This window comes from Varanus komodoensis, unplaced genomic scaffold (genome assembly GCF_004798865.1).
Source record: "Varanus komodoensis strain SLA01 unplaced genomic scaffold, ASM479886v1 scaffold28, whole genome shotgun sequence".
Lineage (NCBI taxonomy): Eukaryota > Metazoa > Chordata > Lepidosauria > Squamata > Varanidae > Varanus > Varanus komodoensis.
The window spans coordinates 9,765,724-9,781,874 of NW_025335727.1; the positions used below are offsets into that span (position 1 = coordinate 9,765,724).

Genomic DNA, 16,151 nt, shown 5'->3' on the forward strand with positions numbered 1-16,151 from the left:
GCTAAGTAAACAACAGATCTTTTGCTGAGTTTCCAGATTGATTCCGCAATCAGAACAGCTCCACTGGTAACTTCTTGTAGCTTTTTCATTCTTCAGAAGTGCTGCCAAGCAGATGTACCTTCAAACCACACGCACACCTGCACACACACAGAGCTCTTCATATTCCAGTCAACACTTGACAAGATTCTTCTATTCCTCTCGACAGTTCGTTTACTTTCTTGCCTAGTCCCTTGCATCACTAACATTTCTAGAAGGTCAGGAATAACCTTGAGGACGCCCACACAGCTTTCTCCAGGCTGGTGGCCACTTTGACCAGAACTGTTTTGTAGAGAGCAGAGATTTATCCTATGTGATATGAAGCCTATATTGAGGTTACAGTGGGAGGGGAGAAGGTGAGAGCACAAACTCTACTTTCTTGAATGTGAAAGGGAATTGCAATAGCTTTTAACGCAGTTACAAGATTGTAACTACCCTTTTCCAGCAATGGTTCACGTTAGATGCATCAAAAGGTACTGGGATTCATAGCAAAGACTTTAATTCAGCAGAAGTTTTACCAGAGAGAAAAATATGTGGAGGGATAGCCAAGCTCCCTGCTGTGGATTTTGATTATGAGCCAATTATTGCTGCAGTTATCATGAATGCTTATTAGATGAATTTCAGGAACAGTTTGTTTAAATCCTAAATTCTAGAAGTAGCTTTTGTTCTTTGGGAGAAAATTGAGGTCTTACATGCATAATATTCTTAACTACAGTTAAATGATAATATAGCATTGTTACAAGTAAAAACTTTGCTTAACAGATACCATTTTAAGAAACACAACTTAGACCGATTTGGAGACTAAGCCAGTGAAATCACCTGCAAATGTCAGTGACAGGCAACAGCTAATCTTTCATTTCCTGTGCCTTAGAAGTCATCCTATACAGCCATGGTCATCTCTTTTCTCCAGGTCAGGCCACTGTGTGTAGTGATTTTGTTGGCTGTCCTTCTCCTATCTGGGATTTTAATTAAAATGTTAATAGTAGCTCTTATTTGGAGAGGATTTATTATGGATTTATTATTTATTTTTGCATTTATACAGGGTGGGGCATAAAGATTGCCCACATTTAGGAGACTCCACCTCCTACTCCTAATGGAGTCTCTGGGCGGCTTCAACATTTAAAAATAAAACACTCATAAAACCAATCAAAATAATCCAAAACAATAAAAACATTAGTTAATATCATAAGAACAATAAATAGGTCTTTATGATAAAATACTAAAACTACTGGTGGGACATCTAAAATGAACAAGAATTATAAACATCAAAACTAGCTGTTGCAATTTTTATTGATTAAAATATCTAGAAAAAAGAAATGTTTTTGTCTGGTGCCAGAAAGAGAAGAATGTTGGCACCTGGCAAATTTCTCTGGGGCGTTCATTCCATAACTGGGGGGCAGCCATCAAGAAGGTCCTTCTTCTATTTGCCACCCCTTTGACCTCTTTGAAGGATGCCTCCTTTAGAAGGACCTCGAGATCTCAGTGGTTGGGCAGGTCCTTTAGCTAGCCAGGACAGGAGAAGGCGGTCCTTTAGCTAGCCAGAGAACCTAAGCTATTAAGAGCTTTATATGTCAAAACAAGCACTTTTGAGTTCCAAAAGTGGTCCAAAACAAGCCAACTGATTTGGATCATCAAGCTCCAGCTAACAATGCTTTCATCACTAATGAGTCATATGATCCTCACTGGACCAAACGTGAAGGTGTGATGCCTGCTCTGGCTGAAATGAAAAAAGATCCAAGACTAAGGCAAGTTAGACCAACGTTTTAGATATGCTAATTCTATATATCAATGTGAAGTTCCATGTGACAACCTCCATCTTGAATTTTTTGGACACTGGACTCAGCACTAAAAGTTGTGCAGGACTACAGAAATGTTAGCAGAAGTGGATGAATCAAAAAAGACTGAACCCCAGAAGGAAAGTGCTCAGCAAACTTTAATGAGTCATGAACACATCATTCCCTGGCTAAGTTGCTAGAAGTATAAAACAGGGCAAATCCAGCCATGGTTTTAACAGAATGAAACCAACACTACTATTGAACATAGTATGCATGCTAGTCTTTTTAAACACAAGAACCCAGGATAAAAAGACAATCATCATCCAAAGTGGTTAATTACCTCTGAACCTTGAACAACCCATCCCTGCACCCATTCATAGCTCTAACAACACCAGAAATAGGCTTGGTTTTAACTTGCTTTTTTTGCCGTGATTCCTTCAATCTTTTCCAAGAATATGTGCAAGGCGTTTCTCTATATGAGATGTTTAACCCAGCATTTTACCAAGACTTTGTCTTCCATTTTCTTTGTGAGAAGATCAGATTGTCTTTTACACAAGGTTTCCTTTTTCCATAGGCATTTCATTCTGCCTTTTTATATGTTCCATTGCACAAGACAAAGTATCTCTGTGGTATAGAGAGGAATTACAAATTTATACAAGGTCTCTGTAGCAAACCATGGCAGCATACATTGTGGTTCAGAGAGCTGGACTAGGACTCAGCACATCTGGGTTCTAGCCCCCACACGGCCATGATGCCTATTGGATGACTAGGCTACTCACGGACTGTCATCCTAATCTACCTCACAGGGTTGTTGTTGAGAGGATAAAATGGAGACCTTTGTAAGCCACTTGGGTTCCTTGCAAGAAAAAAAGTCAGGAAATAAATGCAATGGAATAGCAGTAGTAGTAGAATGCATTTTCTGCACTCTGCCAAAATCAAAAGGGCAAAAAAAATCACTGTAAAACATGGAAGATGCCCTGGGGGAAGCTGAGCATTAAAGGACCCACAAACTTCTGTGAGTTAGGGATCACAAGAGCACAGTTCTGTAGAAATGCCTGGAAGATCCCATATTCAATCCCTGACAAAACAGAGATTCCAGAGTGATGCTGTCCAAGACCCTGGAGAACCAGTGTCAGTCAGAATAAATCAATGAGCAACCTGACCTTCTATGAAGCAGCTTCCTCCATTTTCTAGCAGCTGATTACCCCTCAGTCAAACAACAAGACCTCATCTTGCTCAGCATAATAAGCAATACCTTTAAATTGGAGTCTTGATGTCTCTGAGAAGCTCTGATCCTCTATTCATGCTTTTTCCTGTACTCATAAAACATATGAATAATCTTTGAGAAAATGTCATCCCTGCGTGTTAAGCTAGATTTTTTTTTTTAATGCAGACTAAAAAGCCATTTCAAGATCACCAACAACTCCTTCAAAAAAGAAGAAGAAGAAGAATTTAACACAGTCTAATCTCTTAATAATTCCCTAGTATTTTTAATCAAGCTTGTGGTCAACCCACTTCTGGTATTTTGTCTTAAAAACCCTTTCTGATACTGCTATTGGCAAAATAGCAAAACCCTGATAAAATGCAAAGATGAGAAGTGATTGCATTTCTGCTCACTGCTCTGCAAACTTTATTCGAGGAATCATAACCAAGATAACCATGACACCAAATAGCCTCACAGTGCAGGCTTATGAAACACACTGTAATGTCTCTAAGGGAGTCATTAGGCTATCTTGTAAATTGCAAGGGAATCGCTCCCTATTACAGATTGTTATGATACCCCCTGGGCTGTCCTCGGTCATGTCAGTGAACTGTTAAAAGCCTTCTAAGCCACAGTTCGATGTAATGCATTAATAATGGCTTCGTTTTCTAAAAACTACTCACCACCTCTCCTCCCATTAAGCTGGCACAGATACCCAGCGATCGAGATTTAAAACACACACACAGGCTCCTCAGGTTTGGAAGTCTCCCCACCCAATCCAACATGCTCTGGAGTGAAAAATTAACTTTAACCCATTCCATCCTCCTCCATGCCCTGAAAAAGTAAGGTACACTTTCAAAAATCTTTCAGTGGCCACAAAGCTGAAGCCTCCAGAGGAGATTGTGTCCCCTTCGATGCCTCCCTGACATTTTCCGCTTCCATTTTAAAAAGTAAGTCTTTAGCCCTTTTGCTTCTGGAAGATGCATAGAAAAGCATCAGGTCCTCACTAGGCCAAGGGTATGCAAAACCTCTTAGCTAGACAGCTGCCTGGCCACTGGGGAATCCTTCCAGGGACTCACATGTGGGTGGGGATCAGACATCACTGAATGGAGACAAGACAGATGAACATGGACACACACACTTACACCACCCCAGGGATACAAATGTGCTAAAAACACACACACGTGAACATGTATTCAGTATCCTCGCTCATCTATTGGGAGCACATGAGGTGGAAAAATAAATTGTCCCCAGCAAGAACAAGGTCACAGTTACCGCACTGAGCAGCTAACTTTCCTCACCATGCAGCTGATGGAGAAACATGGTGTGGCTTCCCAGGCACCACGGAAAAAGACAGTTGCCTGTGCATTAATAGTCTTACCATTAATACATAGCATTTATATCCCACCTTTCTTCCTTTGCAGGGACCCCAACGAGACTTCAAAGGTCAATAATTAAGTCAGAAGTGAGGAATGTGCAACCCTCCAGAAGTTACTGGCCTGTAACTCCCATCAGCCCTGGCCTGCAGAATCGCTGGTGAGGATGCTCTCATGTCTTCACAGTTAAGTCCGGGATGTTTCGGTAAGGACTCCCTGCCTCCTTATCACCAACAGTTTGGTGAACATGAAGACCAGTCTTTCCCAACTAAGTTGCTTTCAGATGTTTTGGACTACAACTTCCATCAGCCCCTGCCAACATGACCAGTATTCAGGGATGGTGAAGCTATAGTTCCTTACAGTTACTAGTCTGCCAACTGGGACCAGTGCTGGGAACACAACTGGCCCATAGTTAAACCCTTGCAGTGACTTCTGATCCAAATTTGATGCACCTTCAGTAAGAACATAGCCCAATGTCAGGTACAAATTCAACAATACCAGTAAGCTTGTCAGCATGCCAACACAGGGAATTTCTCATATGAACAATCATAATAGCCTAATAATTAAAATAAGAAATCAAATTGGTTTTCTACTATTCAGTGGAATGCATGAATTATGTGTGCAAATTTAGGGGATATATATGCAAACTAGGATATGGAACTGATCATCTTGAAGTGTTTGTCTACAGCAAAGGTGGGACCAGGTAGCTATCCAAGTGGTTCGGGCGTCGACTCTCAGAAGACCCTGCCAGCATGGCCAACGGTCATGCATGGAAGGAGTTGACATCCAAAGCACCTGTAGTCACAGAGAAAGAACTCCAACTTTTCCACATTCAAAGCAGTCACAGTGCCCATGAAAATATAAAACAGTATCAGCTGGAAGCTTAGTACCAGCCTCAGATCCATGCCTGCTTCAGGCACTTCCAATTCTACAGCTGCCTTCCTATTTCTTCTCAGGGCAACTAAATAACCCTTACCATTATTTCCATTAGGAATTTCATCTCTAGTGTTGTTTACAGATCCACTTCTGGCTGCCTTTCAATAGCAGACAGTGCATACCACACACTAGACACTGATGACACTTGAAATTCCACACAGGCCCTCAGGAATTGGTAGAAAGTGCACAGACCACCATGATAAAAAAAACCTCCTCCCAGTTGTAAAGAACGAGAAATGGCAGAGTAAGCAGGACTGTTTTTAATGGCATCTTGTCAGCACTCCAGTCAGCTCCCCAGGAAATAAAAACCATATAATCTTGTTTTGATTCCAGAATCTGACCTTATCGCTGCATGCGCTGCAGCTCAACTCTGTTTTGGAATGCCATATGTTTTGACTGCTCCAGGGAATGCCTTTATGCTTTAGACGTTAAGACAATCACTGCACTCACAACAGGAGATTTGAAGCAGCTCGGATTCTTCTGTCATTTCACTGTCGCAAAGCTTCTGCTGCAGTGGACACTGTGCAGATGTCAATGGAAGCACCCTTCCAGTTGTGTGCCTCCAGCATCCCGATCTGTTGTCCATTAAACACACCGTTTCATTTATAAAGACCTTGGGTACCATAGTTCTCACTGATATAATTTAGAATTTGGATTAGATGAAAGAAAGAAAGACCAGTGTGAAATGTGCAGCAGACATTATGCTGTATGAATGAACAGGGCATCACCATTGGCGTGGTAATCAGTTTGGAAGGACCCATCATCAGAGCCCCTTGAGCCGTTGCTCCAAGGTGAGATCAAATAATGCAAGCAGTTGTGTTAATCCATGTCAGGAAACAGGTTCTAGAAATTTTCATCCCCATCAGGAGAACTTCTCTTTTATAGCTATTGGGTCTTCCTCAGTCATCCAAAAATGGCTTCATCCATTACAACAGGAACAGCTCTCAACTATATATTGCTAAGAAAATTCACTTCCTCACACTGACTGTGTTGAGGTTTGCAGGCAAGCTTAAAGGAAACAAGGAATCTTGAAGGATCAATTGTCCCTGCCTCTTAACACCCACAGTCCCATGCTTCAGCTCTGACAGTCCTGAGAGACTATCTGACTGCCTGTTGGGAAATGAATACTTTCTCACATTTTGGGTGCCTGCAGCTGGATATGAAACCAACCCATCCAACCCATTGCGGTACCTTCACACGAGGTGAAAAATCAAGATCAAAGAAACACAGAAACAGAGTGAGTCAGAAGGGACCTCCCGGGCCATCTAGTCTGACCCCCGGCTCCAGCCGGCTCCGCTCACGACATGCCCACCATGTGCATGCTCAGCCTATCTTTTAACACCCTCACCACTGGGGCCTCAGCCACCTCCCGTGCAAGCCCATTCCACACCCTCGGGGTCCTAACTGTCAGGAAGTGCTTCCTGGCATCTAAATGGAACCTTGGTTCCCTGAGCTTTGCTCTGCAGGGGCGAACAGGTCTCTACCCACCTCCGTGTGACATCCCCTCACATACCTGTATGTCCCCAACAGATCCAGAACTGTAGCATATACACTGGTAGGAAAGATGGAGACACTATTTTGCACAATTGGTGCTCCTGCACTTGGAAATCATCCATGTGGCCACTGAGATCTGCATACTTGGATCCCCCAATTATTACTGTCATTGTCATTGCATTTCTATACCACCCAACAGCCAAAGCTCTCTGGGCAGTTCACAGCAGCATACTTAAAAATATAAAATACCAATGAAAACATAGTAAAATATCATAAAAGTTAACAGTACAAAATTTAAAACCAAACTAAAATAGAAAAACACAATTACACAGTAAAAATAACCTGTTAAACCCTGTCTAACAACCAGCACTCCCTAGTAACTAATCAAATGCCCTGCAGCAGAGGAAGTTCTTTGCCTGGCACCAAAATGGTAGTAAAGTTGGTCATTCCCTAACTGGAGGGGCCACCACTGGAAAGGCTCCTCTGCTTGTTACCACCATTCAAGCCTCCCTCAGAGGTGGCAACTGGAGAAGGGCCCTAGAACAATCTTTCCATAGCATAAGTAACGGGACCTCAGCATGCAGTTCAGTGACTCAAGATCATACTCAAATAGTATTAAGTCTGTGCAGTTGCATTCCTCAATGGATTTTAATTCTGTACTGCACTACAAAAGCCTTATGTACATGGTGCTTGCATGAAATTGACAGAAGACCCCAAAAGGGTGCAAAATCTTTGACTCACCATACTGGCAGCGTGGACCATGAAACCCCACTGGACACTGGCAGAGCTGGGATGTTCCTTCAGCACATTTCCCTCCATGGAAGCAAGTACCAACAGAGCACAGAGCTGGAAAGGTCGGGGAAAGAAAAGGAGGAAGCAACCATGAAACAAGGCATCCGCAAGCATTCCCCAAGGGAACAAAGGCGACGGATCCTGCTTTGTGGCAAATAAGCCCAGCCAGCCCTCCAAGAATTACTGACACTCTAATAAAAAACTACCCCTGGGTGCAGAGGTGGTGCTAGGGGATGCGCCACTAGGACAGGGCAATGCGTCCTTCATTTGGAGCCCTGAATCTCTGGGAGCTCATCTGCCCCACCTGTGCCCTTGTTGAAATAAAGGTACAGGTGCACTAAGGACCTCTGCAACGTTTGATCGGCCTGGATTTTTGCCCAGATCTGATTCCTCTTCTGACGCTTCCACCCTGGAATCTTTCTGCCTAAGTTCTTCTGTTTTTTCCTTTTTAAATCAAATGCCCTCCTCACACCCATACATACATCCCTTTTTATAGATGGAAAAGGATGTCCTGGAAAGACAGAGACTTTTGACCAGAAGCAAATCCATGCCTTTTAATATCCTGTGGCCTGAACCCTGGCTCTTTTCAGTTCCTAGCACCAGCACTGGATGGGACCCTTATCACATGTTTGCACGCATGCACACTCATCCAGAGCCAACTGCACCTTCCTGATGTGAGCATAATGGAGGAGGCTACCAGTGGCTACTAGCCTTGCTGGCTGTGGGCTTCCTCTTTTACCAGAGGTGGCACGCCTGCACACACCAGCTACTGAGGAGCTTCAGCAGGTGAAGGTCTTGCACCCATCCTGCTTGAGGGATTCTGCAGGCAGCTAGTTAGCCACTGTGTGTACAAAGTGCTGGACAAGATGGACCTTTGGTCTGATCCAGCAGGGCTTTCTTATGTTCTTATGATCTTACATAGTCATCATGACAAGTAGCCATCAACAGCCTTATCCTCCACAATTCCTGTATCATACACCTGTCTCTGAACACATTTGCAGCTCTCACATCTTTTAGATCTATATACTAGTGTGGTGTAGTGATGAGAGAACTGGATTATGACTTGACAGATCCAGGTTCTAATCTCTTCTTGGCCATTAAAGTCGCTGGATGTCTTTGGGCCAGTCACTAACTCTCAGCCTAGCTGACCTCACAGGGCTGTTGTTGTGGGGAGAAAATGAAGAAAGGGGGAGGGCTAGGTAAGCCACCTTGGGTTTCTTGCAAGAAAAAGTGTGGAGCATAAATGTAATAAAATAAACGTACTCTTTAAAACAAATGTTATGCATTAAGCAGCCTACGATATTTGACAGTCACAACTTACAGTGTAGGCATCCAGGTTCGTCATCATCCTTCCTGCCCCACCCAGGGCAACACTTAAAGACTGTGTGGCGTTCAATGCTGTATACCTGCTTATAGATGGTATAGTAGCCTGTCCTTTAAAAGACATAAAATAAAGGAAACAAGGATAGGGAGAAACAACAGTGCAAAATAAACACTCTCTACTTTGTTCAAGCAACAGGCATGGTCTACCTCCAGCACCTATTTATTTATTTATTATTATTTATTTATTAAAACATTTTTATGCTGCCCCATTCACCGAAGCCTCGGGGTGGCTCACATCACTAAGTTAAAAATAATTAAATATAAATTAAAAATATAAATATTAAATTAAAAATACAACAATACAGTATAAAATAAGCCGCCCTGGCCATATAAAACCAATAATGTTAACAGTTAAAATGCCACTTGAATAAAAAGGTCTAATGAATACCACAGTGTTTCCTTCTAGAAAGTACTATTTCAGGGTACATTCTCAGTTACGATCAACCAATGGTTCCCTTGTTTGTTCTGTAGGATCTGCCACAGAAGCAGGGTGAGCAAAAGATAAGTTGGGATCTACCTGCAGGTCTTCAAAGTGTTCTGGCTCCCAATGGGTTAACAAGAGCAAGTTGAAAAAAAATGCTGTGCCATAGATTGCCTTGTGCTAGTTGCTTGTCTCTGGGCGTCTCCCACTCACAACATAAAAAAATTAATTAGGTGTCTTAGATTTGATCTCTGTGTACCTCCACTGGCCTGTTTTACAGTTTTGTGCCAGAATCCCCAGTCTTTAGCCCACATTTGGTAAATACCTTTATTAAGACCGGCCTAAATGCCAAAAAAGGGAAAGAAAAAGGGAAAAAAGCAAGCCTTTTAATTCTGCAGAACGCCTCATCAGGTTGTGCAGTACAGAAAGCAAGAATGGTATAAAAGACAGATGGACATTTGTCCTGGTACCTGCATTTTATCTCAGTATATGGTTACTGGTGCATAGGACTGATGGGTGAAGGTCAGTAAACAACTGAACCATCATTTTATTGTTTTCTCCAACCCATCAGTGAAAAATAAGAGGAGAAGGCACATATGTTTTTCAAAAGCTATGAAAGAGAGTAAAAAGGTGACTCGAGGTTCTACAAAAAGCCTCTTATGGCTGTCCAATACATTTTTTTGTTCCTCATGGGCTTCCCATCTAGGTGAGGTGCCCAATTTTCACCTATATCCTTCACAAAAAAGTGTTTCCCAACAAAGGAAAAAACATTTTTCAAGACCTTGGGGAATGATAAAAGTTTGCTATTGAAACTCCTTTTTGCTCTCCATCCTATGAGCCACTAACACCTATCATTGAAGAACAGAGTAAGGAGCCAGCGTCACATGCGGGTCAGAGCAGTAGCGCAGGACTTAGATCTAGGCTGTAGTCCCCACCCGGTCATGAACTTACTGGAAGACTTGGGCTTGTCACTAACTTTCAGCTTAACCTACCTCGCAGGATTGTTGTAAGGATAAAATGGAGACGGAGAGGAGGAAGATTACGGAAGACACCTTGGTTTCCTAGCAGAAAAAGTGGCAGGATTTAAATATCGTACATAAAGCATGTAGATTCCATAACCTTAATGGCTGCCTATCCACATTCTAAAGGTTTGTTGACTTTTTTAGGGTGCACTTAGAGAACTGGTCGAGTATGTACGCTGCACTGAGCAAGTGGGTGGCCAAGATGGCTGCAAAGTGATCGGCCATCTTTGTGATTCTGTGTGCCATGATGGGAAGATGGAAAGGAAGATGAACTGTCAGAGTTTATTTCCCTTTAAACAAGGTAGGAGGAGCAATTACAACTCACAGAAGGTCCAGCTATAGGGGGAGAGTCATTCTCCCTTAGAGAATAAAGGGAAAAAACATAAAGAGAAGGGTATTGTTGGAAAGTGGTGGTGTTCAAGCAAAGCAGCCCCATTTCCACAAACATTCCCTGACACTTTGCTCTCTGTGGGTCGCCTGCCCTCTGCCAGCTTGTCACTGCAAGCAAGGGGAGGACAGGGGACAGATGTCCAGCCTCGGCTGGGACAACGTGCAGGGGGCACATGCTGCAAGATGGCCGGAGGTGCTCCTCTGAACACGGACTTCGCTGAGGTTGGAACTTGCCTCTGTTGCTTTGTCTCTCCAACACAGACCACCAGAAAAACAGTTTTTGGTTTTGGTTTGCTTTTTGCGGGCACAAAATAAATTAAATACAAGACAGTGGGCAGCCATGGGAAGCCCCTTCAAGCTCATCCCAAGGAGACTGCAATTGCAGATTCTTCAGCAAAGCTTTCCCATATTCCCCCCCGCCGCCGCCCCCCCCAAAAAAAGCTTAAAGGGACAAGCTACAGATGCCAGCCTAAATCAACCGATGACCGATGGCTGCAGAAGGGTGAGAGGACAGTCCTTGCCAATTGTCTCCAAGTGCCAACTGGGCACTCTGGGAGTGCCTGGCAAGAGCAGTCACTAGGCAGTGACATGGACAGGCAACAAGGGCCTTCTTGCCACTCTTGCTGAGGGTTCCTTGGCTCTGGGGTCTTAGTGACAGTGGGTCTTGTCTAAGTTTGGACATTAAGACAACTCACTGTAGTAACAAAGCCCTGGAATAGCCCATGAGCATTGCAGAGTAGCTTGTCTGAAATAAAAGCCACTTGAGGAAGCACCCGACAGCCGAATGCAGCAAGCAACTTGCAATAAATAACAAGCTGTGGCAGCTTGTCAAGTGAACCAAAAGAGGTTGTCCTGTCCTAAAGAGCTGCAAGAAATTAGCATTAGGTGTTTCTCTTGCCTTCCTTGACCATAGGGCAAGCTATTGACCTGCCTCCTTAATGCATGCTGCTTCTACAACTTGTCCTGATTTGTATTAATTGAGCAACACATGAACCTGTATCCTTCCTTCTGTTGTTTAATACCATCAAGTCCTCTCCATCTTCTGGGCACCCTAGGAGTGAAAGCGCTGCAAAATATCCTGTCCTTGGCAGCCTGCTCAGCTATTTCAAACTCGAGGCTGTGCTTCCTTTATGGAACTGATCCATCTCCTAGTTGGTCTTCCTCTCCTCCTGCTTTTGATTTTCCTAGCATCCTACCTTTGACAGACCTTAAAGCAGATATTTTGTTTACTTCGATCCTGAATAGGTTTTAACTAGCATTCCTGTGGGTCCAGTGTTTGTGTGTGTTGTTGTTGCTGTTGTTTCCCTAGCATACATGCATGAATGCATACTCAATATCATTCAGCAATGAATGAATCAATTAATGCTTAACTAATATGTGTTAAATGATCCTAAGAATGTACCCTTATAGACCCTAGGCCTAGGTCTTGGCCTAGGTCTGTTGTATACAGGATGTGAGCTGTGTGCAGCACAGGTAAGCATTCCACCCATACCTGAATACAACTTCTCTCATGCATTCTGGTCACTGATGGGCAATGCTAGTCCCTATCTGGCCTTAAGGACTGATACAGTAAGGCAACACCTGAAAGGGACAGTCGGGGTACATGTGGTAAAAGCATTTAAATATGGCTGGGTGTGCAAAGAACACCAGCATGCAGCTTGCTTTCTATATAAACCAGGCCTTATGGAGAATACTGGCAGCCAAACAGCAGCAGCAAAAGCCCCCAAGAGCACCCCAATGATGAATGGGCTGCTCCGTGTCCACAGAATGCTCATTAACTCTGCCAGTGGGGCAGGGGAAGGGGGGCAGAAAAGCCCTGCATCCTGGAATACAGGATCCAGGAAACAGAAAATAAAAGGCTGGTTGCCCTTTATATATTGCCCAATAGCAAACTCTTGGGAGAAGTGGGGGCACAGCAATTCAGAAAGAAACACAAAACCATAAGACAATAAAAAGAGCCTAAAATTCCAATATACCAAACTTGAAATACAATTAAAATCTATTTGAGCAGCTTAATCACATTTCCCAATACAACTAAAGCAATGTAAAAATCCCTCAAATGTTGTAAAATACCATTGAATGCCTTAGAGAAGAGGACAGTATTAACCTGGCAACAGTAGGTGCCGGGGAAATTCTTCCATAATTGGGGGCCACCAAAAGGAAGGCCCTTTGTTGGCACCTTCCAAGTCTTTCTTAGAAATGGCACTCAGAGGAAGGCTTGGATGTTGAACTGGTTTCATTTAAGAACTTGCCATTCAACAAAGCATGGCCACACATTACCTTCTCTCATAACCCAGACACCATCTTGATGCTGCACAGCCCTGGCTCCAGGTCTTTACCGTACGGCTGAAAGCTTGAACGCACGGCTGCTGGTGTGCCACCATTGCCAGCTCTTGTTCAGGACATACATTTGGCCTAGAACGTCAAGAGAGGAATTCAAGTCAGGCCAGTGCAGTGCAGAAAACACATAACGTCATAAGTAGAACACACCAGCTGGTCCAAACTTCATTTTGATCCTCCAGATGATGGGAAGGCATTGCTGGCTAACGAACAACTTTCACCTGAAGTTCACACAGTCCTTCACACGTAAGCCCTTTCAAGGATGATTCACACCTTGATTTGCTTGATTTCTCATTGCTGGATTGTTCAGCACTCAGTGACTGTATGTGATAAATCTGTGAACTGACTGCATCAAAAAGCATCGCATCCAAGAGGATATCAGGCAAATACAAACTTTTTTTCTATTTGCCATATGAAACTATTCTGAACTGAGTAGGGTGGCTTGGTCCACCTAGTCCACTTTGAAGAATGAAAGATCTCTAACATGTTAAGCAAATCTCTCACTCCAGAAATTCTGTATTCAAATCTCACCTGTGCTTCTTGCAAGCCACTCTTTCAGCCTCAGTGCCTCCATAATGCATGATGGGTAACAACAACAATACTGACTTAATCTACAGCAGGGATGCAGAACCTCAGGTCGTGTCCCTTCCTCTGGCTCCACCCTTTTCCCCAACCAATTGTTTGCTGCAAGTTCTCCTCATTCTAAAGATTGAAATGTCTCTCCAAAGACACAGACTGGGTTCAGATGACATGATGACCCACATTCAAGGGTTGAATATGGTTTGAGTGTAGGTCATGACTAACGTGTGAGTTATCATGTTGCCTGAACCCAGCCAAGATAACAAAACATGGTGAGCCACCCACCTGTTCAGAGCCCAACAATATACCATTAGTCCCTTTAATGGGTTGTTCATGGTTGACAAGCCATGCTGGCTTCAGACAACACAATAAACCATGTTTCAGCAACGATCCACAGTAAACTTTTGAGTGAGTGCTATCGTGTCTGAAACCAATGTTAGCTACTAGCAGAAAAAGCCTTAATCTAAAGTACACCTGTATTGTTATTTTTGCCCCGATTTTTTGGCCTGGGTCCAGCATACCGCTGGAATGTGACTCAGGAGATTCTCCAAAATGGAATGCATACCCTAGCCTGACAGAGGTTATGCAACCCTTCCCTACAGGGTCATTTTAACATTTATAACTAGATCGTGTTTCTAAAATGATTTTAACATTTGCGTGCCATATGCAATGAATACAATGAGATATTATTATGATTTTAACTGGAAGGGCCAGGAATTGAATCTGGCTCAATCTATATGCAAAGCATGTGTGCTCTCTTGAGTTGTGTCCTTTCTCTGTTCAAATACATGTACGTGCAAATGGTTGTGCTTGCCTTTGCAAGCACAACTTAACAACAATTTTGTGAAGATTGTTTATTCTCAATCCTTTCAACTAGACTTCTGAAACAGGAAAACAGCCTCTGTGACCCCAGGAGAATATTTACTCTTTTATATTTAAAGTAAAATGGCTTTCATCTCCCAGGGACACACACACACGCACCTCTCTGCTGCAGCACTACATCCAAATTCCTTTTCCTGAGAAGCATTATTTGCCTTTCCTGAAAAGCATGATTTGCTTTTGTGTTGTCCACCAACATTTTCTTACAAACACCATCTAGTGAAAGCCAGGAGAATTGCACATTCCAGAACACCAGATGTAAATTGTGAGTTTCAAAGGAGCTATGCCTAACCTGCTTCATAAAACACTCAGGGAAGACAGCAAAGGGTAAATACCTAAAAAAATCAATCTAGGTTTAAGTAAGAGTATTTGTTTTTCTAAAGTTAAATCAAATTAAAGTTGATCACATTAAACCCAGAAATTTCCCTAGAAGCAAAAATGACAAAACTGAGGCTATTATATTTGGGCCCATCATGAGAAGGCAAGACTCCCTGGGGAAAACAATCGCACTAGGGAAAGTCACTCCTTCATGGATCACTGCCTTGTCATGGTGAAGGGGCCTGTGTAGCTCAATGAAGCTATGAGCTATGCCATGCAGGGTCACCCAAGACGGACAGGTCATAGCAGATTGCTCTGACAAAACGTGATCCACTGGAGAAGGAAATGGCAACCCACACCAGTATCTTTGCCATGAAAACCCCATGAACAGTACCAAAAGGAAAAAAGATATGATGCTGGAAGATGAGCCCCTCAGGTCGGAAGGTGTCCAATACGCTACTGGGGAAGAGCAGAGAGCTAGTACTAGAAGCGCCAGAAATAATGAAGCGACTGTGTCAAAGCCGAAAGGACACTCAGTTGCTGGTGTATCTGGTGGTGAAAGGAGAGTCCGATGCTGCAAATATCTATACTCCATAGGAACCTGGAATGTAAGATCCATGAATCAAGGCGAGCTGGATGTGGTCAAACGAGATGACAAGACTGAACACCGACATCTTAGGAAGCAGTGAACTAAAATGGACAGGAATGGGTGAATTTCATTCACATGACCATCAGGTATCCTACTGTGGGCGAGAATCCCTCAGAAGAAATGGAGTAGCCTTCATTGTCAATAAAGGAGTAGGAAAAGCAGTACTGGCATAAAATCTCCAAAATGACAGAATGATCTCAGTTCGAATCCAAGGCAAACCATTCAACATCACAGTAGTCCAAGTCTATGCCCCAACCACTGGTGCTGAAGAGGCTGAAGTTGACCAGTTCTATGAAGGGCTACAACACCTTCTAGAATTAACACCAAAAAATTATGTCCTTATCATCATGGGGGATTGGAATGCTAAAGTAGGAAGCCAAAAGATAACTGGAATAACAGGCAAGTTTGGCCTTGGAGTACAAAATGAAGCAAGGCACAGGCTGGTAGAATTTTGTCAAGAGAATACGATGGTCGTAGCAAACATTCTTTTCGAACAACCCAAGAGATGACTCTACACATGGACATCACCAGACGGTCAACACAGAAATCAGATTGACTGT

The 16,151-nt window shown here is 43.2% G+C and overlaps 1 protein-coding gene across 4 annotated transcripts in view; it reads right to left on the reverse strand.

The window, feature by feature from the left end:
- LOC123025681 (multiple epidermal growth factor-like domains protein 6) overlaps window positions 1-16,151 on the reverse strand; it is a 243,179-nt gene that overhangs the window by 218,996 nt on the left and 8,032 nt on the right. For all 4 annotated transcript variants that reach the window (XR_006415151.1, XM_044434649.1, XM_044434647.1 and 1 more), the window contains exons 2-4: window positions 13,107-13,241; window positions 8,932-9,044; window positions 7,560-7,664 (exon numbers count right to left, since the gene is read on the reverse strand). Coding sequence is in view for 3 of the 4 variants with exons in the window: in XM_044434649.1 (XP_044290584.1) it covers window positions 7,560-7,664; window positions 8,932-9,044; window positions 13,107-13,241 (353 nt within the window). In the remaining variant the exon portion in view is untranslated. The remainder of the gene's footprint in view (window positions 1-7,559; window positions 7,665-8,931; window positions 9,045-13,106; window positions 13,242-16,151) is intronic.